This window comes from Euleptes europaea, chromosome 5 (genome assembly GCF_029931775.1).
Source record: "Euleptes europaea isolate rEulEur1 chromosome 5, rEulEur1.hap1, whole genome shotgun sequence".
Lineage (NCBI taxonomy): Eukaryota > Metazoa > Chordata > Lepidosauria > Squamata > Sphaerodactylidae > Euleptes > Euleptes europaea.
In genome coordinates this window covers 63,795,384-63,822,045 of record NC_079316.1, presented here as the reverse complement: position 1 = coordinate 63,822,045, position 26,662 = coordinate 63,795,384, and the positions used below count along the sequence as shown (strand labels likewise).

Genomic DNA, 26,662 nt, shown 5'->3' with positions numbered 1-26,662 from the left:
AGCATGGGCACATTGTACTGCACTCTAACACTTGTGCAACACTGAAGAAGACAAGGAAACAAACTCCCCTCCCTTGGTGCAACATCCTATGAATATCTGAAAGTTCAATTTAACAGTACAAGCAGGAGTAGAGGTCTGCCTGCCTTTAAGGCAGAAGCAAATAATGCCCTACTTGCCAAGCACAGCATTCTGATTGTGTGGACAGAACCTGGGGGTGATAGCAACCAAAACCTCAGTGCTGACCCAGTCCCAAGCTTTAAAATCTCATATGTTATGATGTCTAACATGAGGACTTTTGCTTCTTCCTCCATGAGAAGATGAATGTCATGTCGGGAGAAAGTCATGTATCTCCCCAATGTCAAACAAGTGCAGACCAAGAACTACAAAGCACCCACCTTTCTTGTTGTTTAGTCATGTCTGAAAGTTTGAAGGTTCCCTCATTTTTTCTCAGGGGACAGATAATTGTATTTGCAAGACTTCATCGTCTAGGGTGAAAGACTGCAGTCAGTTATGCCAGAGTAAATTTACTGTCACTGCTAACAAGCTCAAAGCTTAATACATGCCTACCAAAAGGAGACATTCTGGTCCCACATATTCAGTCAAAACACACTTACAGAATTTTTGTCTTTCATTCTCTTGGAGTAACACACCAATTGGACTCTATACTGCTCCTGTAAAACGGATGGCTGCTCCTTGTCTAGTTATCGTATGCTCCAGGCTGTGTCCCTGAAAGTGAATTTTTCACTATAATAATATCCTGGGTTTTTCCCCCAAAAAAAATATTTTTGAAAAGTTAAAAGCCCTAAGTATTCGGTATAAAATGAAATGTCTTTTGTTAAAAAAGAATAGTAAAGTGAGCACAGTTTCCTTGCCGCAATAAGAAATGATAAAGATGTGGAGGAACCTGTGAGTGTTTAAAACATAATCATGAAAAACTAATACGCATTCATTTCAAACAATATGTTGGAATTGCTTCATCACAACCTGGGAATGCAGCATGTGTAGAAGAACGGCAGGCATTTCACCACTTCCCTCCACAGTATGCCTAAGTCTTTACAGCAGTCAAATCTACTTTATAAGAAAATAAGTCAAACACAGCCATTTACATGAAGTGTTTAACATATGCTCTTAATAAAAGGCATTAGTAGGACTAAAGCTCTGAACGTAAATATGTTTTTTATCCTGCTTTTAACCTGTCTTCTCATTTTGCCAGTAATATTCAGTGTGCATTTACAATCAAAGACTGGAAATAAATCACATTTATTTTATCCCCCACTGACCTTTTATTCCTATGTGTTCTAATAAGTTGCCTCACCTGAATAATGAATCTCAGCTTTACCTTTAGACCATTCTCCACATACGCACACCCCAATCTATTATTTAGTTTCTAGAACAGAGGAACTGTCACCCATTTTAGTCCCTTGACTTCAAAATCAATAGAGCTTGCAATGCTGTTTATTTTATTTCTCCTTTACACAATAAGATCCTATATATTTCATCTGGTGTAGCAATCAGTGAATTGTCTCAAACCATCCCAGCCTCCTGGGGCCTCATTGGAGACAGCCAATACATTGGCCTTCAATTCATTCTAATTTCCACAAAAGACATTTTACACCACTTTATGTAAGACCCTTAAATAGGGCTGCAGAGTACTATGTTACATTGTAAAGCACCTTACACATTAAAAGCATTATGGAAATGATTGATATTGTCATTGTCTCCTTTTAGGCAGTTTTTAAAAGAATGCTCAAATGGGCTCCCAATGAGATAACGTAGTGATAGAATACAGTCTTTTCATGCATAAAGTCCCAGGTTCATTCCTAGCATGTCCATGTCAAAATGATCATTGGTTTCAGGACTTTTGCTTGAAGATCATGGAAAACTCCTGCCCATCAAAATAAAAGGCACTGGTGGTATTCTGGACTAGATGTGTAGAATCAGTAGAAGGAAGCTTTACGTATTAACTTATTTTCATCTCAAGGAGCTTGGTGGCTTTCATTGTTATTGCCTGCTTCATTTTGTCCTCACGATTATCCTGAGATAGGTAGAGTTCAGCTATAATGTGTTCATATAATGTACTCATTTTTCTTGGGTGACTTGGCAGGCAGATTGTGTTCTTGTGCTCAAAATATAACGAATTGCTGGTTTTTGAGGAGGCGTTTCTCCCTTCTCCTCCATTCTATGTGTGGGTTTGTCTATCTGGGCTTTTGAGGGGCAGAAGAATCACCATGTAAAGTATGTCGTGAAAAAGCCCCGTTTTGTCAAAACAACTATGCAATTTATGTTGGGTTAAACTGAATGGACATTCAGAATCAAACTATTGTTCATAAATAGTTTTGTTGTTATTGTTGTTGCATTGTGGAACTAGTGATGAGTTTGCAAAAGTATATTGTTAATGGAACTAAAACAAATAAATCATCGTTTAAAACTCTGAGATACTCAAGACTTGCGCCATCCACAAAATTGCATAAATATTCTGATAGAAATGAATACAGAACAGCCTCTTTTCCTGTTATGTTCAGAGAAGTGGTGCTCAGAAATGGGAGGAAAGCATTTTGGGTATGAAATCATTCTTCTGGCATAAACTGTCAGGAAAATTGCTCAATATTTTTGCTTAGGTGTGAAATATTAGACTTTTAAAGATAGTAGGTGGGCATTGATCATAAGTTTACATTGATTTTTAAAGTAGGGAAAACACTGTGTTTTCAAGTCTGGAGGGAGGTATGATTCTTTTTAGCCCAAAAAAGCTGAGAAATGGTGGTTAGGATTAAGAGAGGTAAAGTTCTGGATTCACTGGTTATAACCCATCCTACCTAGATACACAGACTTAAACAATATGATCTTTGTATCTCTTACTTAGACTGAGAAGGAAGTCTTAAATATGCTGTTAACTTTCTTTAAATGTTCTGGTATTCAGACTTTCCTATAGAAATTAAACAAAAATGGCACAGCAAGGATTTTTTTCACGCACTCTAGATATTAAATCATTCCTCAGTAAATCATCATTATTAACCAAAAGAAAAGGCAAAATGCCAGTGTGACCTGACCAGGGATTCATATACTCCAGGATGTTGAGATCAGCTCAGCAATGATCAATAGAAAAATGGAGATGGGTTTTTGAGATCCTGAGTGGGGAGTGGGGCTTCCAAATTATTTTCTGTCTTCATGAGATTCCTCTCTCTCCCTCTCCCTCTCCCTCTCTCTCTCACACACACACGCGCACACACACACACACACACACACACACATGTTAAATAATATTATCATGAGCCTTCTGAGTCAAATAATGGTTCTATATTGTTTTATTTTGGTTTTAATGCCTTATTTGATGCTGAGTTTCTTTAATGATTCTTTTGATCATGCCACCCATATTGCTTTTGGGAGGGGATCAGCCTTTTATTGCCGGTGATGGTTTTTGTAAATTGTTCTTATGCTTCTCTTTTATCCCGTGTTACACTGAGCTTTTTTGCATGTCCTATTTCCACTGGATTTATTGCTGTAGAAGGTTGCACTTTTTTCATATTCTGCATGTTTTTGGGTCCACACCAGAGTTAATTCAGGCTTTATTAGTGATTTCTCCTGTCCCCCCCCCCCCGAGTACTTATATGGTGTTCTTTACTTTTAAAGTAGAAGCCAGTTTGACTTTTTGTGCCAGTGGAAATCCATGCCCCCCTGCTATCCACCGTTCAAATCTACGCCTCTTGGATCCCATGTGTTTTCTCCCTCCTCCCCTTCCATTTCCTGTGTACATAGGTAAATATTTTCTTTTAATTTTTACACAAAGCAGTAAAGGTAAAGGTCCCCTGTGCAAGCACCGGGTCATTCCTGACCCATGGGGTGACGTCACTTCCCGATGTTTCCTAGGCAGACCTTGTTTACGGGGTGGTTTGCCAGTGCCTTCCCCAGTCATCTTCCCTTTACCCCCAGGAGCTGGGTACTCATTTTACCGACCTCGGAAGGATGGAAGGCTGAGTCAACCTTGAGCCGGCTACCTGAAACCGACTTCCGTTGGGATCGAACTCAGGTCGTGAGCAGAGCTTGGACTCCAGTACTGCAGCTTACCACTCTGCGCCACGGGGCTCTGGCATTAGCTCTGTAAAAATGCAAATGATGCCTCTCCCCGCCGAGCTTCCCTGCTCTCCTCACAGAATAAATGATCACGCCATTCCCCCCCCCCCATTAAATGTGTTAGCGTTGGTATGTTGGTCTGCTGATAAGTTGTGAACACGCACCCTTGCATAGGTATTACTGTTTTGCCTGAGCCTTTTAAAGAGCTACAAGCGATGCCTCCCCCATAGTTGAGGAAGATTGTGGGTCTGAAAAGGGTGCTCTCATCTCCTACTCCCCCCCCCGCTTACCATACCCCTTCCCCCACAGAAGTTTAAATCCATCTCGTGGGATCTTCTTTTACTAGTAGTGTGTAGCATCATTAGTGTACATGCGCCAAAATTTTTAAAAAGCGTGGGCTGGGTTTCTGACTCCACCCTAGACGACATAAATGATGTAGGTGTTGACGTGCAAGGAAATGAAGATTGGCTCCAGAATGCCAACATCAGTGCAGAACAGGGAAAAGACCAAGCCTAATGCACAGGAAATAGAGAAGTGTGAATCGTTCACCCCAGAGCCGATCCTTAAGCTTATGGCTGAACCCTGCACAAAATCAGGAGCAAAGGCAGCATGCAGAACACCCCATTGTTTAAACTGTTGTTGGAGGCTGCCTCAGTAAACTAGATGGAATAGAATGTGGAATATCTGATACACAAATCATTGAGTGTGTGTAAAGGGCCATCAAGTCGCAGCTGACTTATAGCGACCCCTTATGGGGTTTTCGAGGCAAGAGACTAACAGAGGTGGTTTGCCAGTGCCTTCCTCTGCACAGCAACCCTGGACTTCCTTGGTGGTCTCCCATCCAAATACTAACCAGGGGTGATCCTGCTTAGCTTCTGAGATCTGAGAAGATCAGGCTAGCCTGGGCCATCCAGGTCACGGACACACAAATCATTAGAGGTGTATATTTGAATATATAACTCTTTTTTACCAGGTACCCAGAATACCTGGTATATGGTTCTGCTTTATTTCCTCCCTTTTTTGACAGCTTTCTATAATTTTGCTCATTTATAAGGCTGGTAAAAAGATTTGTTGCTGTGAACTCAATTTTGAATCATCTGATAATTAGACGCATAATCTGATAGCTATGGTTTCATACTTTTGTAAAACGTTCTGCATAATTATGGAGAAAGGTGTAACTGCTTTTTTTTGTAATGAAATTACAATTTCAGAAGAAAATGTTCACTGGAAAACAATAGAAAGTTATACCAAGAAGATGAGAATATAGTTATAAAGGGCATAGTAATCATTAGTTTCACTTATATTACAGGAGTGAAATTGCAGAAGAATTTAATGCTGCTTTTTTTGTAAATTAAGGAATTGCATTTTGCCCCTTATATACATATACAGCTTGCCTTCTGTACTTCTGTTCTTAACGATGATCACAATGCTGTGGATCACAACAGAAGGGGCCATGGCTCAATGGCGGAGTATATGCTTTGTATGCAGAAAGTCCCAGGTTCAATCCCTGACATGTCGAGATAAAAGGATCAGGTAGTAGATGATGCGAAAGACCTCCATGTGAGACCCTGGAGAGCTGCTGCCAGACAATACCAACCTCGATAGACCAACAGTCAGTTTCAGTATAAGGCAGCTTCAGGTATTCACCACTATCTTCATTACAGAACAGACCCTGCATTGCATGCAATATTATCAACAGATTCCTATTTGTATAGTAGAAGTGGGGGGCCCGGAAGACTTGCAGGGAGTGGAATTCCCCCACTAGCTCGCCAGGCCCACCACTTCCTGGCCTCCCTGATCACCCGCAGTGCCACAGCCTCGACCTGCCTTGCCTGTGGTGGTTGCAGGGGCTGTGGGGGCTCCCACTTCCCTTCCCTCCCCCACCAGCTTGCCGTGCCACCTCCTTTGCCTGACTGGCTAATGAGGGGGTGGGGGTGGATCCTGCAGTGCCAGCGGAGGAGGGAGGCAGCAGCTCCCTCTCCCCTGCCTGCTCTGGCTCCGCTTGCTCGCCTACCCATTTGCGATGGTGAAGGAGGGAGTAGCACTGACTCCTGCTCTGCCTCCTCCCTGGTTCACCTGGCTCACTCAGTGGCAGGCATCTGCTCCTCCCTCCTCTAAAATGGCAGCCAAGATCTCAAAACAGAGAGCTGTAAGGTTTTCATCTCTTCAACCTAACCTTAATTTTTTAAATGTCTTTTTCTGCAGGAGGGTCCCACAAGCCTCTAAGTGGCACTCCCCATCTGTACCTAGCCCCATTTTTCTAGGGGTTTGTATTTTATCCACACAATTGCCTGGTTCAGAAGTAGATATGTGATTTAATTTTCCTCACATACAATGTGTGTTTCCTACTGACAGGCATGAATTGTTTTTTGGCACAGGACTCTACGCTGTCCTAATTATAATCCGCCCATAACATTATTAAAATATTCTAGTATTCAGCCACCTGGAGAAAATGGCCACTTTGGCAATTGGACTCTATGCCATTGAAGTCCCTTGAGATCAGCTCAGCATTGATTAATAGAAAAATGGAGATGGGTTTTTGAGATCCTGAGTGGGGAGTGGGGTTTCCAAATTGTTGATTCCTCTCTCTCTCTCTCTCTCTCTCTCTCTCTCTCTCTCTCTCTCTCTCTCACACACACACACACACACACACACACACACACACACACACACACACACACGTTAAATAATGTTATCATGAGCTTTCTGCATCAAATAATGGTTCTATATTGTTTTATTTTGGTTTTAATGCCTTATTTGATGCTGAGTTTCTTTAATGATCCTTTTGATCATGCCACCCATATTGCTTTTGGGAGAGGATCAACCTTTTATTGCTGGTGATGGTTTTTGTAAATTGTTCTTATGCTTCTCTTTTATCCTGTGTTACACTGAGCTTTTTTGCATGTCCTATTTCCACTGGATTTGCCTGGTTCAGAAGTAGAAGGTTGCTGTAGAAGGTTGCACTTTTTCATATTCTGCATGTTTTTGGGTGCACACCAGAGTTAGTTCAGGCTTTATTAGTGATATCCACCCAATTGCCAGGTTCAGAAGTAGATATGTGATTTAATTTTCCTCACATACAATGTGTGTTTCCTACTGACAGACATTAATTGTTTTTTTGACACAGGACTCTACACTGTCCTAATTATAATCCACCCATAACATTATTAAAATATTCCAGTATTCAGTCACCTGCAGAAAATGGCCACTTTGGCAATTGGAAAGTTGCTCCCAGACCACTGCTGTAACATCTAAAGGCAATGTGGGAGAACACTGACTTTTTCCTTTCTTCTCTCAGAGCTAGTGCTATAGGAGGTGTTCATTCATGTGGGACAGGAAATAAACATTTAAATAAACATTTAAAGACTGGTTAGTAATTAAGAGCCCTGTGGCGCAGAGTGGTAAGCTGCAGTACTGCAGTCCAAGCTCTGCTCACAACCTGAGCTCAATCCCGACGGAAGTTGGTTTCAGGTAGCCGGCTCAAGGTTGACTCAGCCTTCCTTTCTTCCGAGGTCGGTCAAATGAGCACCCACCTCGCTGGGGATAAAGGGAAGATGACTGGGGAAGGCACTGGCAAACCACCCCATAAACACAGTCTTCCTAGTAAACGTTGGGATGTTACATCACCCCATGGGTCAGGAATAACCCGGTGCTTGCACAGGGGGCCTTTACCTGTGTTAGTAAATAGTGAAGAATTTCTATTGCTAAAGTGTTTGTGCTTGCGCACACATCTCTTATCTAATGCTGAACCTGGCCCCCATGTTGATCGATAGACCCAGATAACAGGGCCAGGTTTAGAGAGGCATTATTCTTCTGAGGACCTGGGGGCCTCCAGGATTGCAGGAAAATGTGAAAATAAAAAGGAGCTGGGTTTAACCCCCCCCCCCCCAAGAGAGGAGAAGCCAATCAGGCCCACACACCTAGATGCAGCTAGGGTGCTGGTTGAGGCATCGCCACCAATGCCACCCCGTCAACACCATCTCTCCTCTGCAGGCCAGCAGGTGGAGAGGAGGAGCAAGAGCTGCTGCCCCCATGCCACATGGGACAGGTGGGTGGGAGAGGGGGGAGCAGGAGTCATGGCCCCATGCTGCTTTGGCCAGATGAGCTGAGGAGGGGGAGGCAGATGAGCTGAGGAGGGGGAGCAGGATTTGTCATAGCTCCCTGACCACGTGAGCCAGGCAGGTGTCAATGGCAGCGCTGCAGCTGAGCAGCCTGGCCAGAAAGTGGCTAGCCTGCAGAAGGGAGGATGGGATCCCCCAGCAACTCTCATGGGTTGCCCGCTTGAACACGTATGTGTGCATTCTTGCTTGCATGAATGCAAACACAGAGAACAATTATACTATAAATTGCCTTCAGCTCATGCTGTGCCAAGGTGGTTTTAGTAATGGAAAAGGAATTATCAAGTGGGACAGAGGTAATCATCTTCTCTCTCCTCACTGCCCCATAAATCCTTGGAAATAACAAGAGCCAGTTTGCACATCAAAATGAAGCAAGCAGAAGGCTAATACTTATATTTATTGGACTTAACATTAGAACAGTCAGTTAGAAGCATGTCTTTCAGTGTCATGACTCAGAAGTAAGTCCCAGGCTAGTTGATGTGGCCTGCAGCTTGCATCAATGATTCTCAAGGCTGGGTGAGATAAAATCAACAATACAATAGGAATAAATAATGGACAATTCTTGGTTGCTTGAAGTAGCAAGAAAATTCCATTCATTTTAGAGAACCCTGACTGATGGCCTCCTACTGCACCATTTGTAGGGTTGCCAATCTCCAGGTTCTAGCTGGAAATCTCCTGCTATTACAACTGATCTCCAGCCGATAGAAATCAGTTCACCAGGAGAAAATGTCTCCTTTGGCAATTGGACTCTATGGCATTGAAGTCTCTCCCCTCCCCAAACCCCACCCTCCTCAGGCTCCTCCCCAAAAATCTACAGGTATTTCCCAACCCAGAGCTGGCAACCCTAACCATTTGCTTTCAAATGCATGTCTCGATCCTGAAACAGACATGTATTTAACCATTCTCTAGTTGACATGCAAGAAATATATTCATAAAAACAAATGCAGTAACTGGCCTATTCATATTCATGCTATTGTGTCTGTTACGGATATCATGGACTGCCAAAAAAACAAATCAGTGGGTTATAGATCAAATAAAGCCTGAACTGACCCTAGAAGCTAAAATGACTAAACTTGAGGCTATCGTATTTTGGTTGCATTATGAGAAGGCAAGAGTCGCTAGGAAACGTTGAGGGCAGCAGGAAAAGAGGAAGACCCAACAAGAGATGGATTGACACAATAAAGGAAGCCACAGCCCTTAATTTGCAAGACCTGAGCAAGGCTGTCAAAGATAGGACATTTTGGAGGACATCGATTCATAGGGTCGCCATGAGTCGGAAGCAACTTGATGGCACTTAACACACACACACATCATACCAAAAGGACAACTACTTCAGCATGCTGATTTAAGGGACACTGTGCTTTTCAATAACAACAGGTATAATAAGTATATAAAAAGTTATAAGTATATCTTTGGTGTAATATCAGTGGTTGGTACTCAGATTCATTAAACTAAAATTACACAGCTCACCACATATTATGGATAGCCATCCAAATTATGTCACTTTGGTGATAGCTTGACTGAATCCTGGAAAGTTTTAATAATGTTATGGGTGGATTATAATTAGAGCACTGTAGAGTCCTGTGCCAAAAAACAATTCATGCCTGTCAGTAGGAAACACACATTGTATGTGAGGAAAATTAAATCACCCTTTTCTGATCACTTACTTAGGGTTTTCTGATTACAGGGCACAACTTGACTTTTTGACTGGGACTGCTACGATGGAGGGAAAGGAGATATAAGGAAGCTAAGATTGGTGGACAACTGAAGGGAAACATAAGGGAAGTTAGTGGAAGAGAAGAGCTGTAAAGAAGGAGGATATGAGAAACAAGGCAGTAAAAGAAGCAGATTATTTGAGGAGCTTTAGAAGCAAAGAAACAGCAGAGGGACCATGAGTATTGAAAATCCACCTGGGCTTTCTAGGAAAGTATCCTCTTCAGAGAGCATTCCTGGAAAATTTGCATAGACTTGTTAGTTCTCTAACAGTTCATTCTCCTTGGTGTGTTCCTCCAAACAAATAAGTCTAGAATTATTACTAATTGTTCCTAATTGTGTCAAGAATTGCGTTTGTTTTAGGGTTGGTTAGCTGGTTTGGGGGTGATTAAATAGTTGGTTAAATCATAAAACTGATTCTGGTTTGATCCTTTCCTTAACGGTGTAATAAACAAGACTGAATATACAAGATTTGCTGAATTTGAAAATGCAGAATATATTGCAAGCTGGATCACAGAAAAGCAGCTTCAGATTAACTAGGGTAAAAGTACTACAGGTAGTAAGAAGGCTGAAGCAACCTTGTTGAGCCTTTTGGAGGTGGTTGTGCAAGGCTTATGCTTCTTGGACCTCTGGTTCTTCCTACTTCGTATCTGTTTCTGTTCACTCTGTTTACTTGTGAAACATATATCTGCAGAAATACTGTAAGGCCATAGTCAGAAACAAATCTTCTAAACATCTTCACTCCTTGGGGAGGAGGGAGCCACATAATAAAATCCCAAAGCAACTCGATTTATGGCAGTGTGGCTGTTCAGTTTTATATGTGGAATGAAAAAAACACCCAGTCAGCCTAAGCTGCTGAGATGTTAAGCTAGTAAAAGGAATTCCACAACCACTTTAACTGTTCTGTTTTCTTCTTTATCTGCCTTTATGCAAAAATGTTAGCTGGAGGCAAATGCATTTTAAGAAAAGGTCATATTGTGGTATGGCATAATATCCACTAAAAATAGGCGGCATAAAGCTCTGCAGCTTCATTTGAATCAAGCGAATAAGTGGCTAAAAATGACACTAACCCTTAACTGGCGAGTCTAAGAGGTTATATGGGGGCACATAAACGGATAAATCAATCTTTGGCAAGTTCTGCTCAGTAAGGCTGAGCTGCCAAGAGGGAAGGGAGCAGGGCATATTTTAATGCTGACCACAACATGCTCTAGTGCAAACAATGAATGACATGGAATTTACCCTTTGCGTCAGCCACTTGCGTTGCACATAGAGCCAAGTGATAGAAAGACAAGAGAGGAATCATCTTGAGTCTGTTTGAGACACTGTAGCCACCATAAGCAGCTTTTGCACAAAAAGTATGTGTACCTCTTCACAGTATAAAGTGGACATGTGCAAAATGAGTGCAGAAGTTAATTTAGGACTGAAACCATCAGTGGGAAATTACAAGGGGTGATTTGGGGCTAGAAAGAACCAATGAAAGGAACAAGATTGCAATGTAGAAATTTATGCAACAGCATAGAACTTACAGTTTCCCTGGACATATGGAGGGGGTGTGTAAGGTTGACATGCATGGAATAATCTGGTAGACAGGAATGGTATAAATGGAACTTGTTAAGAAATTAATTGGGAAAGAGGTTGCTCCTGGGTAGGAAACCATGCTGAAAAAAGATCCGTTTAACAATGGCTGTTACTTTTAAATAAATGTGTTTAGGACTGCAGCTAGGAACCCAGTTCTATACATCTTTACTTAGAAATGATTTACTCAGTGAGGCTTACTCCAAAGTATGTATCTGTGGGCCTAAGAAATCTGCTCATTTAGATGCTGTTGTTCCATACGAAAGTTTCTTAGGCTATTGGTTAGGAACATTGAAGATGTTCGCTTAATAATGATTCATGAAATAAGTATTTAGTCCATGATTAATGTGATTATTTTTATCAGAATCAGTTTTATCATAAAATCATAAAGTCTATCAAAACTTTCTTTGTAGAAGTTGAACCCTTTTCCTGTCTTATCTGCCACTGATAGGGTTGCCAACCTCCAGGTGGTGGCTGGCGATCTCCTGGGATTACAACTGACAGCGATCAATTCTCCTGGAGAAACTGGCTGCTTTGGAAGGTGGACACTATGGCATTATACCCCATTGAAGTCCTTCCCTTTCCCAAACCCTGCCCTCTTTAGGCTGTACCCCAAAAATCTCCAACCTGGAGCTGGCATCCCTAGCCATTGAGGAGGTAGCAAATAATGTTGATTTCATATTACGTGAAGGAATCTAAAAACTCCAAACATCTTTGAAAGGGTAATAAATCAATTAATATTTACCCACAAAGGAGCAACTTTTAAATACTGGTAAGAATTCAAAGATGTTTTTCTCCCCTTGGAGGAGAAAAAAAAATCACATATGGATATACCAGAACATTTCCTTTTTTGTTTAAAATTACAGTATTTGAGGAAGTGTATTGCCTAAGTTTACCAATAGCGTCTGGTTGAAACTTTTCCCTTCATTCTGCAGTTTTTCATTCAACTTCCTTCCTGAGAGTTGTAGGAGATACCTTATCTTCTCAATTTCCAGCTTATCTAAACAGCCATCATGGGCCAGATGTTTGGTAATCACGGAGTCTTAGAAATGTGGGTTTGAGTGTGAATTCAGAAAGTGCAGTATACACAATCTAAAATCAATGAACTAAAAGAAAGTTTAAGGACCTCTCTATACAGCTGGATGATGGTGCATGACCAGCTCAGCCCTGTATTATCTGGGACAATTTGTTTCCCATTAAATGGTTATTACCTAGCATATAGTGTTGTGTGGTCCATCCATTTCTCACAGTCCTTGTGTTTATCCTTCTTTTTGTTAATTAAGAAATACTCAAGGTATTGTGTGTTGAAAAGAGGTATGTAGAAGAAATCTATATCTCAGCAAACTGCTAGAGTTCAGCCAAAATAGATTTTCTTTGGGTGCTTTCAACCACTTTCTAAAAATGTGCATTTTTTGTCCGTGTCGTGGATGCTAGAAATGTATAAAAGGCCCCCATAGTCTCCTGTTTAGGACTTCTGGGCAGTACGTGAGGTAGCCCACAAGCCTCAAGGGCGCTCTCACCTTCAAGAGCAGCAGAGCTGCCCAAGGTTTAGGAGATTTTTCTGAGATGTACTTCATAGACTAATTCAAGCAATGCACCGATCCCTGGAGCCTTCCAAACCAGCTTTGGTGGGCTCTGCACAGCTCCCTCTAAGTTAGTGGTTTTTTTAATATACAACTACCCACCAAGTATTTAATGCAGCGCTGGCATCAGCATACCCTGAGGTGGGGCAACTGCCAACGCCCAGGTCTTCTGGTGGGGGGCCCTGCTGCCACCTCCCACACACTCACTTCCCCTGCTCCCCATCTTCTTATTGTGTACTCTTCCACCATCCACACTCTCAGCTGCATGTACTGCCTAGCATGGTCAGGAATGGGCATGAGAGCACTGGGAGGACTGGAAAAGGAACAAGTGGGTGGGGGAAGGATGAATGGATGGCTAGGCAGTGGAGGAGGAGAAAGCAGGCAAGTGAGCAGGGAGGTGTAAGTGGGGAAGAACAATGGTAGGCAGAGGAGGGGAGGGGTCCCCCTGGCACTCTCTGTGTAGGGCCCACGGAAACCTGGAACGGACTCACATGTAACATTATCATTGAATGCCCCCCCCAACTCACCAGGGAAGAATAGATCATAAAAAGAACACTCCAGCCAAGTCAATGTTATGTGTATGTATATGTTTGTGTATTTATTATAAATATACCAACTCCTTAATGTTTATTATATATCAACCAGTTCCTTAATGTGTGGTTTGATTCCTAGTTGTTGCGTACCCCTTTAGAGCCCGGGGAAGAAATCTAATATCTGGGATTTTATCTTCAGGGCAGGGTAAGCAGTATAAAGCCTCTGTGAAACCATTGCAGGTGCGGAGAATGGAATGGTTAAAATCCTGAATGCCCTACAAAGTTCTGAAAAGCAGAGAAAGACTCGCAATTTCTGTGTAATCTGCCAGCAGTTTGCTGAGCCATTTTCTTTCTTCCAATATTCACAGTGAAAAATGAAACTCATCAAAAATTTTGCCTCACATTAGAGAGCCAAAGTAGGTGAGGCTAGAATAGAGAGAGACCTCAGATGGCTTCCCTTCTCTCCCAAACAGGAATGAAGCATCTCATTTTTAATTGATTTTTTTTAATTACAAGGATTTATTCAAAATAATAAAAAGAGTGTACATAATAGATACAAGGCTAGCAAACCATAAAAACCCAGTGAAATTAACAACTCTTATCTGTCACATTTTGCTGCAAATTCCATTCTCTGCACAACCCTCGATCATAATGAGTGGAATCTGGAAGTATCTCTTGTGTTGGTAAGCTATTAGTTTTACCAGTGTGAGGGTCTCTTTTGCTTTTACCAGCCAATCATGAATTTTTGGCCTATTTTTTGTTTCAAGTTCCTAGCAAAGACCAGTTTGGCTGTAATCATATGTAAAGCTAGTGCCTGAACATTTTTAGGTACCGTATATACTCGGGTATAAGCCAACCCGAGTATAAGCCGACCCCCCAAATTTGAGGCCAGAAAAGGGAATTTCTTATTGACCCGCGTATAAGCCGAGGGTCAATAAGAAATTCCCTTTACCGGCAATGCTGCGCTCTAAAATGGCGGCCGCCATTTTAGAGCGCAGGGCCCCTGCCCCAGGTCGCCCTCCCGCCGGCCTCCGGGCCCTCCCAACCCACCCCAACCCACCCCGACCCCAGTGCCATCCAAGGGGGGGAGGGGGAAGAGCCCCTGAACCCCCTACTTACCTGAAGAGGCGGCGAATCGGCGGCGGCGGTGGCGGTGCGGCCTTCCTGGGCTGGCAGGAGGCCCCTGCCGGCCGGAGGAAGGCGCCCAGGCGCGTGGTCGGCGGCGGCGCGGCCGGCGGGGGCCTCCTGCCTGCGCAGGCAGGCCCCTCCCAGCCAGAGGGAGGCGGCCAGGCGCGCGGCCAGCGGCGCCGCGGCCGGCGGGGGCTTTCGCAAGGCCCCTCCCATCCAGAGGGAGGCGGCCAGGTGCGCGGCCGGCGGCGCCGCGGCCGGCGGGGGCCTTCGCAAGGCCCCTCCCGGCCAGAGGAAGGCAGCCAGGCGCGCGGCCGGTGGTGGCGCAGCCGGCGGGGGCCTCCTGCCTGCGCAGGCAGGCCCCTCCCGGCCAGAGGAAGGCGCCTGGGCCCGGCGGCGGCAGTGATGGAGGTAAGTTCCCCCCTCCCTCCTCCCTCCTCCCCCTCCCCCCTCTACCGTATTGACCCGCGTATAAGCCGAGTTCGGCTTTTTCAGCCCTTTTTTTTGGCTGAAAAACTCGGCTTATACGCGAGTATATACGGTATGTCAACTATACAATTTAACAGTAAGATCTCAGGCTTATAGGGATACAGTCTCTCCAGTTCGACTAATATAATTTCCATTATTTGTTTCCAGTAATCTGTTGCTCCTTTTCATGTCCGCTACATGTGGAAGAAGTCTGACTTCTCTACTTCACAAAACCAGCACATACTGCTCCCAGTTTCATAGTTCTTTGCTGGTCTGAAAGGGGTTAGATTCCAGTGATAATTTTTATCAGCTTTTCTCTCTAAAAAAAGAGGCAAATTGTAAAGGTGGTTCCATATATAAATATGTATTTCCATGTTTTATCATCTAAATCACTACCAATATCTTTTTGCAGTCTTATAAGAAAACTGTTATCAGGGTTACATTCGATACAATGGTGTATATGTTCAGAAGAACTATATGTTTTTCACATATAGTTGATACTTTCAATCTATCTCAGGTTGTGTCTTCCTCTTTTCCTGCTACCTTCCACTTTTTCTAGCATTATTGTCTTTTCCAGTGACTCTTGTCTCCTCATAATGTGACCAAAGTAGGATAGCCTCAGTTTAGTCAATTTAGCTTCTAGGGAAAGTTCGGGCTTGATTTGATCTAGAACCCACTGTTTTGTCTTTTTGGCATTATGCAACAACTCTCCTCTAGCACCACATTTCAAAGGAATCAATTTCCTTCCTGTCACCTTTCTTCATAGTCCAACTTTCACACCCATAAATAGTAATGGGGACTACTATGGCATGAATTAACTTGATCTTGGTCGCCAGTGACACATCCTTACGCTTAAGAATCTTCTCTAGCTCCTTCATGGCTGCCCTTCCAAGTCTCAATCTCCTTCTGATTTCTTGGTTGCAGTCTCCCCTTTGGTTGATGATGGCTCCAAGGGACCGAAAATCTTGAACAATTTCAGTGTCTTCATTATCAACCTTAAAAGTTGTATAATTCCCCTATAGTCATGACTTTCGTCTTCTTGATGTTCACAGCTGTAATCCTGATTTTGCATTTTCTCTTTTAACCATCATCAGAAGTTGTTTCAAGTATTCACTATTTTCTGCTAGTAATGTGGTGTCATCTTCATATCTCAAATTGTAACATGGTTAAAGATTCAATAGTAAGCATTCTTAGGATTGCTGTGTCAGTATATGGAGGTTTTACAGACCAATTCTATAAATGTTTATCTTGAAGAAATTCTTTCTAATTTCAGTAGGATTTACTCCTGGATAAATCTGCAAAGGATTACAATCTTAGAGAAACTGACCACAGATAATTTTCATGCTCCAATTGTAGATTTTCCAAACAGCTGATTCAGCAAACAACTAAAGATCAGGCTTCTGTTCAGAAAAAGGCTCCAATGTTGATAGCTTTTACAGCTTAAATAGCATTGCACCTAGACTCTAGTGGTTCAGAATTCACGATTGTTTTATGCTGAATTGAATCCTTCTTTTAGTGGGCTCTGCTTCTGAATGCACTTTGCTTGTTTTCCCAGTTGAAAGTAATTTATATTGCAGCACATTGTTGGATCACTGGGCTAATAAGAAAACTCTATTGACAAGTGTGATAGATGCAGACGGTGTTTAGTAAGAGCAAAAGAGTTAAGCTGATTGCATTTTTACAGTCAAATGCATTTTGCTGTTTATTGTTTATGTCCTGCTGTTAAAAAAATACATGTTGGTTCCATTGTGAATCTCTGTCATCAAGGCTGGAAACAAAAAGAGTTTGCAGCATTGTTAGCTGTGAATATTGTGACTATTTCAAGGATTTGGTTAGCCAGAGGATGATTGTGGAAGGTAGAAACCTGCTTTTGATTTTCTTAAAGCCAAACATTCAGGGGAGGGTATCCAGTAACAAAAGGGAAGACCATATCCCAAGAGGAACTTTTATGATCAGTTATTCCAGAAAGCTAATTCGGTACAATGAGACATCTCCTGATATAGACCTTAATCTTCTGCCTAACCATCTGCCATGTCTTCTGGCGCCAGGAGCAATGCATGGCTCCAGCCAGGTACATATGAGTATGGAGTCTGTCCCTGCAGTGGTCTGCAGCTGCATGCAGGGAGGAGAGATGGGCAGCAGCTAGGGTTGCCAACCTCCAGGTGGGCCCTGGAGACCTGATCTCCAGACCATAGAGATCAGTTTGCTGGAGGAACTGGCTGCTTTGGAGGGTGGACTCTTTGGCATTGTACCCTGCTGAGGTCTCTCCCCTCCCCAAATTCCACCCTTCCCAGGCTCCACCTCCAAAATCTCTTAAGTATTTCCCAACCCAGAGTTGGCAACCCTAGCAGCAGCCCATTCCAGTGCATTTTCGGTAACAGCTGTGACACACTGGAACAGGCTGCCATTTCAAATAAGCAGGGCTCCCTCTTTTCAGGATGGGCTACAGGAAAGCTTTGTTGAGACAGTGTTTCCCAGTTTTGCCTGAATGTCAGTTTTATATAGGTTGTCTTGCCTTATTTAGGGGTTGGTTTGTAGTTGGTTTGTTTTTGTGATTTTACTTTTGTTTATCCTTTTGTTTATATTCAAAGTGCTGTTTTTAATCTTCAATGCCCTTGGGACCAGGGTACTTGGAAACCCATTGGTTCAGGTCCTTCATATGCCCAGCCCACCAGTTCAGGTCCTTTTTACAAGCCCTGCTCTCTGTGCCCCTCCCTTCAGGTGAGGCAGGTGGCAACCAGAGATAAGGCTTTTTCAGCAGTGGCACCTTGCCTGTGAAATGCCCTTCTCCTTGTGGCTCACCTGGCACCTGAACTACTCTCTTTTAGGCAGCAGGCCAAAACATTAGTTTTTACCCATACTTTTAACTAAGGTCATGTATGCATGGGTACTTGGACTCAAGTTCGCCCCGTCTGACTCGGTTGTTCCATGGAGTTCTGTACGAGTTTTCCGTCCATTAGAAATGACCTTGCTGTCAGCCCTCACAATGTCCGGGTCTTCCTGTTCCTCTGTTAACCCAACTCTTCCATCTCCCCTGAGCTCAGCCCGACTGAAATCTCTGTGCAGAAGGCAAAGCACTGGACACCGAAGCTCGGTTTCTCTCACAGTTAATCACAAAGCAGCATGTAAAGAGGCTTGGAATTATTTCTGAGCAAAAGAAAGGCTTTTTAAAACCAAAGCTTGGATTTCTCTCCCCCCACCTTTTTTAGATTGTTCCTTTTTTGTTTTGTTGCTGTTTGTTTGTTTTTGTTCTTAAAATGCTTTTATATGTGGCAATTGGGTTGGGAGGGGAATTTTCTCTCACAGTGAGCACTACGAGGTAAGCCAATTACAAAGCAGCATTTAAAGGGGCGGGACTTGATTTGAGCTTGGAGACTGCTGGTACAGAGATTCCCAACTGGAAAGGGTGGGTCTTGGTAAAACTCCCCTGCATAAATGACCTAAGGGTTGATTTTTAACATTTTTAAGTCTGCTTTTAGTCGCAGCACTGTGCAAGACTCATTTTTAAGCTTCTCCCAGTTGTATGTTTTTTAATCAGTAACTTACGCTGCTTTGTGTTTTTATTTTATTTTGTAAGCTGCCTCAGGCAGGTTCCCTGGAGAGGCAACAAAGACGTTTTCTGAAAGAGAAGAAAATTTTAATTTTAAAAAAATCAACATTTCTCTTGAAATGGGGAAACATGTGGCACAATGATATTCAAAATAGCTTGACAACCAGAGGTCCTGCACAGTCAGCCTGATATGCAGATTACAGTACAATATTGGGCACATCTCAAAAAAAGACAATAATGGGAAATTTGCTTTAAAAGGTCCAGTCCATGTTTTGTTTTGTTTTTATGACATAAGGGCGATGCAATAAAATTACTGCAGAAGAATGAAAATGCCCATTTTGTCAAGATCAAATAGACTCACTGGCTCACATTGTTTTAGCATGTCCACAAAATAATATTGCACAAAATAAATATATCACTCCCTGGATAAAACAGCTAAAGACACTTTCTGAGAAGCGGACGCTGTGTTATCTGATGTCAAATAGATTGGTCAATTACTTGAGAGATGTGGCAACTTTTCTCTTTATAGTATCAAGGAAAAATTTAATTTCATTTCCCCTTTTTAAGGTGTGAAGGGGTTGATGGGTAGCCAGTGGCTGTTAAATCTAGGGAAAGGACCTTCCTCAAACAGATATAATGATTAATGATTAACGTCATCAGGTCCAGTCCGTAGTTTTTTTTTAATGGGTAGAGACATGATGACTTTAATGACCACGTATCAGACAGAAATGAACAGGTGAACTCTCCCCACTATGCCAGGGAAAGGCTTGCTTTGGGCAGAGAGGTTCATGATGAGGGGAAGGCTTCAGACAGAGGCCTCTGCGCTAGCAAGAAACTCTCTGTTCCAGTGTAACTTGCTAAACTCTTCTCCTGCCCTGAGTTCCTGCTGTGCTCAAAATGTGTTTTGTGCCAGGCTCTTGGTGTTTGTGTCAAAACTTGAATCTCTGTTGACTGAATTAAGACTGTAAACACACATCCAGAACTGATGGATTAAGTTTCACGCACAGAGCAGGGAATTATTCTGTTTTGCATTCCTTGCTTTTATGTCTTCCAAAATTTTGTACACAGATTTTGCCACCGAATACAGTATTTCAGTCCTGTGTGGAATAACTACAAACATAATAGTCTGCATAATTTTCATAAGCAAAGCTGCTGGTTTGTTTCCATAATATAACAAAATGATAAGGGCTGTGTCTCAGTGGCAAAGTATCTGCTTGGCATGCAGAAGGTCCCAGGTTCAATCCCCAGCACCTCCTGTTAAACGGACCATGTATTAGGTGTTGAGAAAGACCTCTACCTGAGACCCTGGAGAGCTTCTGCCAGTCTGAGTAGACAATACTGACCTTGATGGACCAAGGGTCTGATACAGTATAAATCAGATTCATGTGTTTTAACAGAGCTATGATTCAGTTGTTTGATTTTGTTTCATTGCATTGAATTAATTTCTCCATTCATTCTGTAGACATGTATAAATTATGACTGCTTTAATTCCATTCACTCTGCAGCAGTGAAGTCTGGAACTGCAAAGATAGCCATGTTCACTCCCACCATACCTGCTGCAGCTCTGACCATTAACCAGGAAATGGAACCATTAATCAGGGAATGGAACCACAGTCCCAAAGCAAGTCCCGCCCATCTCATCCTCTTACCCTGCAGATTCACAGCCCATTCCTGAAAAGTTGGTGTGCAGAGTCGGCGGGGAAGAGGCGCAGTGGCGCCTCTTCCTAAGCCAATTCGCACACGCCGCGGGAACAAAAAAAGCCATTTTGAGGCTTCCCCCCCCCCAACGGGGACAAAAGCCCCATTGAAAACAGCAAGGCTGTGCCTGCTAAATAGCGGCTGCTAAATAGCGCCATTCCCGCCGCTGGCGTAACTGACTGGGATAGGAGGCCGCCTAACCGGTGGCTCCTCCCCCCGGAACGCCCTCCCCTGCGCTGGCACGGCCTCTCTACGCCGTTGCCGGCGGCCCGGCACCACGGAGAGGCCACGCCGGCGGAGGGGCGAGGCGTGGTCCCGCAGCGCTCTCTCATCGGCAGGACTGGTCTCGCCGCCAGTGTAAGTACGTGTAATTGTCAATTAAGTTAATCTTAACGATGATTTTGCATGATGTCCATAGACGGATATCCTGGCTTAATCTTGGCTTTGCCCCCCAGCACTGACCTCACCACAGTGCAGGCTGGGATACCAGCTGGGTCTTTGCAGGGGAAGTGGGGGAAAGTATGGACACAAGGAAGCAAACATTTGTCAAGGGAAACCAGAATTTGAATGATCGTTAATGAGCTGAATCTATCCATGGTTTTGTGTTGTTTGAACCAAGCCATGAATCAATGTATTAGAGCATTCAGTGAGTACAAGCTTTACTTTTTCCTTGCCCTGCAATTATACCAGTTTCTCTTTGTCTAGAACCTGTGCATCTGCGGCAAAAAAAATGATTTGGCCTTAGAATATAATTATTGGATATCATGCTTTTCCCACAGAGTTTATATATATTCCATTACCTGTGATTTAGTGATACACTGCCATATTGCAGTACAGCAGCCCATGCCAGCTTTTCCATTATATCCCTTTTTTACAGGTTTATAACTCAGCAGTAAAATGTACTCTTCTAATTTGAAACTTGGCATGTCTTTTTCTCTCTCTGAAATTTTTGCTTTACAGAAGTAAAGAAGTAAGAATGTGTCTTCATTTCCTTCGAATAACTGTAGAAGTTCTTATGTTTACTTTTTTTTTTTTTTTTTTTTTTTTTTTTTGCTGAGATCACTATTGAAATGTGCTTTGCATCCCAGGCTGAAAATACTATCTGAAGAGGATTTTCCACATATAGATTTTCCCCCCAACTGAAAGTATCTTATTTTCCTGTGCACAGAAAAAGATTAAATACAGTTCCAGTCACCTAACTAAACTGGTGAAGGGAATCAAGGTGTTAGTTAATTCGAGGCATAAATACTACCTCGGTATCTGTACCGCAGATACGGAAAGGGTAGCAGGAGGCAGAGAAGATCCTGTTTACTAAGGTTGCAATGTACTTGACAGAAGGCCAGATGGTGATTTGAAATAGTGGTGGTGTAAGTAGCACAGTGTTCTTTGGAGCGAGCCACTATGCAGCGTGATTTGAAAATAGTGTTCTTTGCCCAGAAGACAGAATTTTTTAAAAATGTGCACATCTTGATCCTATCTGCTGCTAGTGCTGAAGTTAATCTCTAAAAGAGCTGTTATGTGGCATAGATGTGGGCTGGCGCATGAAGGGGTCCTGCTTTCTGAGAGGGAAAAACTTGAACAAGATTACCTTTAGGCTAGAGAGCTACAATGGAAGAGCCAAAAGGTTATCAGGATCAGCTTCCTATCTGTCTCTAATTTCACGTTCATACACACACTGTTCATATAGTCCTTAAGCAACATTTTCTGTTTCAAAGTTTGAAGTTTTAGTTCCTGCTTTGAAAGTTGTGGCCAAAAAAAAAAAGAGTTTATATAGAACCGCGAGATATTGTTTAATATACTAAGTGAGCTCAAGAACTGAGAGAAATGGCCAGTTGGGTTCCATGACAAAACTGCCTACAATTTTATCGGATAGGTTGAAGAAGGTAAAGCAGATAGATGTCTGCTTAGACCCATTTTTTCCAGCACTGTGTATGTATCATTGAAGCCATTCCAAGTGAGTGGAGAGGAGATGCACTGTTTCTTGTTCTCTAAGATCAATAGAATGATGCTGTGCTAAATACTGTGGAGAAAGTATGCGTACGTACTAATGTGTTCATCTTTCCACAGTTACCAAACCAGAACTTCAATGAATCTGTAGCGCCGGAATTCTGTATGTCTGGGGTAAGAGCGTTACAGTAATTCTTTATATCATATATATTATTTTGAATCTCTTTTCAGAACCGCTTTTCCTGCAGAATTTACTTGGGTAATACTGTTGTCTATCCAGTTCAGACTGACCAGAATCTGTAGAGCATGGATGCTGGCAAAGGAGATTAAATCCTACACTCCTGTCAGGCAAGGTTGTACAGCCATGCAAAGGCTGCAGACCTAGTCCCATTGATTATTTATCTGCCACTGTTACCCAAATAGGCCCAGAGTTGAAATGGAGACTAATGTAGCATGTAGGATGTGCCCTGAGCTGTGATACATTCCTCTGACTTGGGCCCTTCATTGTGCTTGGCTCTAAGAGGAGTAAACTGGAGCTGACCATCACAGCTCCTGTTTGTGGGCCCAGGCCAATCATCACAGCTCCTGTTTCCTGTCTCCCTTGCTTCAGAGTCACAACACAGCTTTCCTCTTGTCTGCAATGGGAATGATGTGAGTGGCAGAAGGAGAATTACAGTATATGAGTGGCAAGTCTAGTGGATAAGGAAATTGTGTGTGTGAACTACAAATTATTTGCTTGAATTGGACTGCTGTATGTGTGGTCTCTGGCCTTATGTACAATTCACCATAAGGAGCAGGTTTCCCGGTGTTGAATTGGACACCTTTGTATTTCTGATCGTTTATGTTAAAAGAGCCTGAAGAGAAGTCTCCAAATTATGGTTTATAGCAGCGCTTCTACCTAAACAAATTGTTTTAATGCAAATATATTCATTATATTCAGAAGAGTTTGGTTTATTGTACGGGTTGTGTATATTATTGTGTACATTGTGACCTAAGAGTGTCAAACCATGCCAAGAATATTCATTCACTTTCAAGCATGTAGCAAAAAGATAATTTTGCAGGTCACATGATAATTACCCTACACCAATGTCCTGTAATTAGCTGGTAATCTGCAAGAACATGTAATCATATGGCTCTTAGTAGGTCCTTTAAACATAGCAGATCAGATTTTATGGCTGACAGAATACAGATTTGGGATAAATGAAATGACAGGTGCTTAAACCATGCTAGGAATGAGACTGACTGAAATTCTGTCTCTCACGATGCTCTCCCCTGGAACTTGTAGCCTTGGACTATTCCATAGCACCAACTAGCTGACTACCCATATCCATTATATCATAGGTGTTCTTGTTTTTGTTCCACATTTGGAGCGGGGGGAGTTCCCTAAGAGGTGAATCAATCCAGTCCTCCTGTGCATGCTGTGATGTAGACAGTGTACAATTGCTCCAGAGCACCCTTTTCCCTCCTGCAGAGACTAAATGCTCCTCGGTTTACTGAGGAGCTTGTAGTGATGGAATGGCTGGGCAGGTGGTTTGAGCACAAGTGAAAGAAAACACAAAGTGAATGTGACTGAAAACATGTGAGAGTACTTTATCGTACCTAGTCTGTGGCAGTGATCACAGTGAATTGAGCTTATTTCAAACACCATTGCAATGCCATCCAGATGAGCTTTTCCAGGCTGTGAAGGGGCTCTTACCTCAAGCTCCTGAGGATATAAACCCAGAAAAGATACAGGTCCTTTGTGATGCTTTTTATGATGAGTTTTGCAGATAAAATCCCTTTTGCTGTGACTTAGATTCTACAGTTGGTGGAGTTCCATCTCATGGTGCCACTGGAGTACATTCTTGTTTTACTTGTATGGATGACTTTGAGTTGGTGAGGCCTGATGAAGTGGCCTGGTGGCTTAGAAATATGAGGCTCACTGTCTAGAGTTGACCCTTGCCCATCAAGGCAATTATGTCAAGCTGGGCTGGGTTGGTCAAGTGGGTCCAGGAAGTGACGAATGCCTCTTTGCAGGAGTGTGTGGTTCCAACGGCCTTGAAAGTGTTGGAGACTAATGGAGACTAATGGACTGCTGTATGTGTGGGCTCAGGAACGCCCCCTTTTGTTTTTGACAAGATATGCCAGATTTTTTTGTGCCAGGTAGAGGTTTCGGTGATGCCTAAACCTCCGTAGGAGGCAACACCGCTGGCTTGCCTCCTAAGCCCGGCGCTGGCATTCCTCTCAGGAATGCGCTGTTAGAACTCTGCATTATGAAGTTAATTAATAACATGTATTTGGGGTGTATTGCGTTAGCCCTGCCTGTAAATTTATTCCTTGTAAGTTTAGCTTCTGTTTTATCTGGCAAATACCGGTAAATAAATGATGATGGTGGTGGTGGTGATGATGTATTTGTGGCATTAAAAGGACGCACTTAAAATTCAAAATACAATTTGTGTATTTCCTACTAATAGAGTGGGAAAGACCACCGTTCTGCAAGCTAAAATCTACCTGACCTCACATTGGCCTTGTTGATGAAGCCCAGTTGATGAGACCATTACCAGAATTCAGGGTGGATTTCAGTTTGTAGAAGAATAGAACTTTCTATATGAAGCTCATTAATGAGTATCAGCAATTTTGTGGGTTCTACAGAACTAATTTTCTAAGTCATCTTGCAATAATTGTTTTTTAAAAATGAATTTTCACCATAATTTCTGTGAAACTTCCTTAGAACAGAGCAATGAAGGCATTTTTCTGCTTACAGTGTTTTTTTAAAAAAATGTTTACATTTGAGGACTATTTTGATGATGTATTACCCAAAAAGTATTATCCAAAAGGTTTCGTAGTAACGTTAAGACATTTTAACCACTTCACTCTGTTGAGTTTACTGTGCTTGACATGCAACTTGTAAACACAAAGTGAATGTGACTGAACACATGTGAGAGTACTTTATTGTACCTAGGCTGTGGCATAAAAACAGCATGTTGTCCTGCTCACTCATGCTCATACCACCTCAGTTTTCTCTTTGCACATGGAGTTTGATTCCAAAAATTCCTAGTTTGATCAAGCTCCAGTTTACCACCGTATCCAAACACTTCAGCACATTAGATTTTGTTTCTCACCTACAAGACAGGATTCTAAACCTGGGTTAAACCCCAGTGGGGGAGTAAAACAAATGCCAGTTCACTGAAGTGTCTGATTTAATATGTGACAATGAATTGGAGCTTTTTCAAAGGAAGAAATTTTGAATCAAGTTCCATGTACAAGAGGAGGAGGCAGACAGGAAGAGCAAAGGTACCACACAAGTATAGCAATCTCAGTTTGATAGTAGCTTATTGTGATGGCTGAATGTAATGAGAGCTTGTGCATCTCGCATATAATAGGATGTGCTAATCACAGTGCTGATGGTGACCAAAAGAAGTGATTGTGTCTTGCAGAATGCTATGGGGAAAGAGAACGTGGCAGGAGGCTCCATCAGTCATATGTCTTCGGAGAATTCGTCTGCTCTTTGTATCAGCATCAGGTCAAGCACACTTCTCATGCTGATGGCAACTGCACTCTCCTTCTGCTTCTTCCCATGTTCAGCAGGAACCTTGTAGCTGCTTTAACAAAAGGACCTGTACAAAGAAAAAAAGGAAAAAAAAGTGATCTGTTCCCTGTCCTCTGTTGTTTCTCTAAAGTTCCTGTTCTAGAAGCTAAATGGAGGCACTGTGCTAAAAAAAAAATAGTTCTGGATCATTATTGTCATGATTTCATTCCTTTTAAAGAAAGCTTCTTATGATATTTAGAGGCTTTGCGAAATACTTGATGATGCAGTGCTACTTTCCAAACCCAGAAGGCTTTTGGACCCACAGTGTTTCAAAGAGATGGAATTCCAGTTTGCTTGTAAATCTCAGAAGCTTGGTTCTTTCCTCTATTATTTTAATTCTACCCCAGAACAGAGATCTGGGGTGGACCTCTTGGGGACCGGTCCACCAGGAAGTTCTCCTGTGCAGCCCCATTGAAGTGAAAGAAATCTGTGCAAGTACAATGGTACTGCTCCCCCACCCCAAAGTCCTTGTAGTGTAGGACTGAGGCAGATTTCCTCCCCAACCAGAACCTGGATTGGAGTCCCAGCTTCCAGCTGGGGTGGAAGCATCTCCAGAGTAGATCCACGTTCTCCTGTTTTCTGGTGCAGTTTAGACCTGTTTCAGAAATGCGTATGACGTGTATATGGCGAAGCCTTTGATCTCCTTGGACCTCAGTGCAACTGCCAATTGTCTCTGGAGGCCGCCATCACACTGCAGGAGCAGTGCTGTCTCT

The 26,662-nt window shown here is 42.7% G+C and overlaps 1 protein-coding gene across 1 annotated transcript in view; it reads left to right on the top strand.

The window, feature by feature from the left end:
* GFRA1 (GDNF family receptor alpha 1) overlaps positions 1-26,296 on the top strand; it is a 254,718-nt gene extending 228,422 nt beyond the window's left edge. The window contains exons 8-9 of the mRNA XM_056849616.1: positions 22,502-22,555; positions 25,798-26,296. Coding sequence (XP_056705594.1) covers positions 22,502-22,555; positions 25,798-25,959 — 216 coding nt within the window. The 3' untranslated portion in view covers positions 25,960-26,296. The remainder of the gene's footprint in view (positions 1-22,501; positions 22,556-25,797) is intronic.
* The last annotated feature ends 366 nt before the right edge of the window (positions 26,297-26,662 follow it).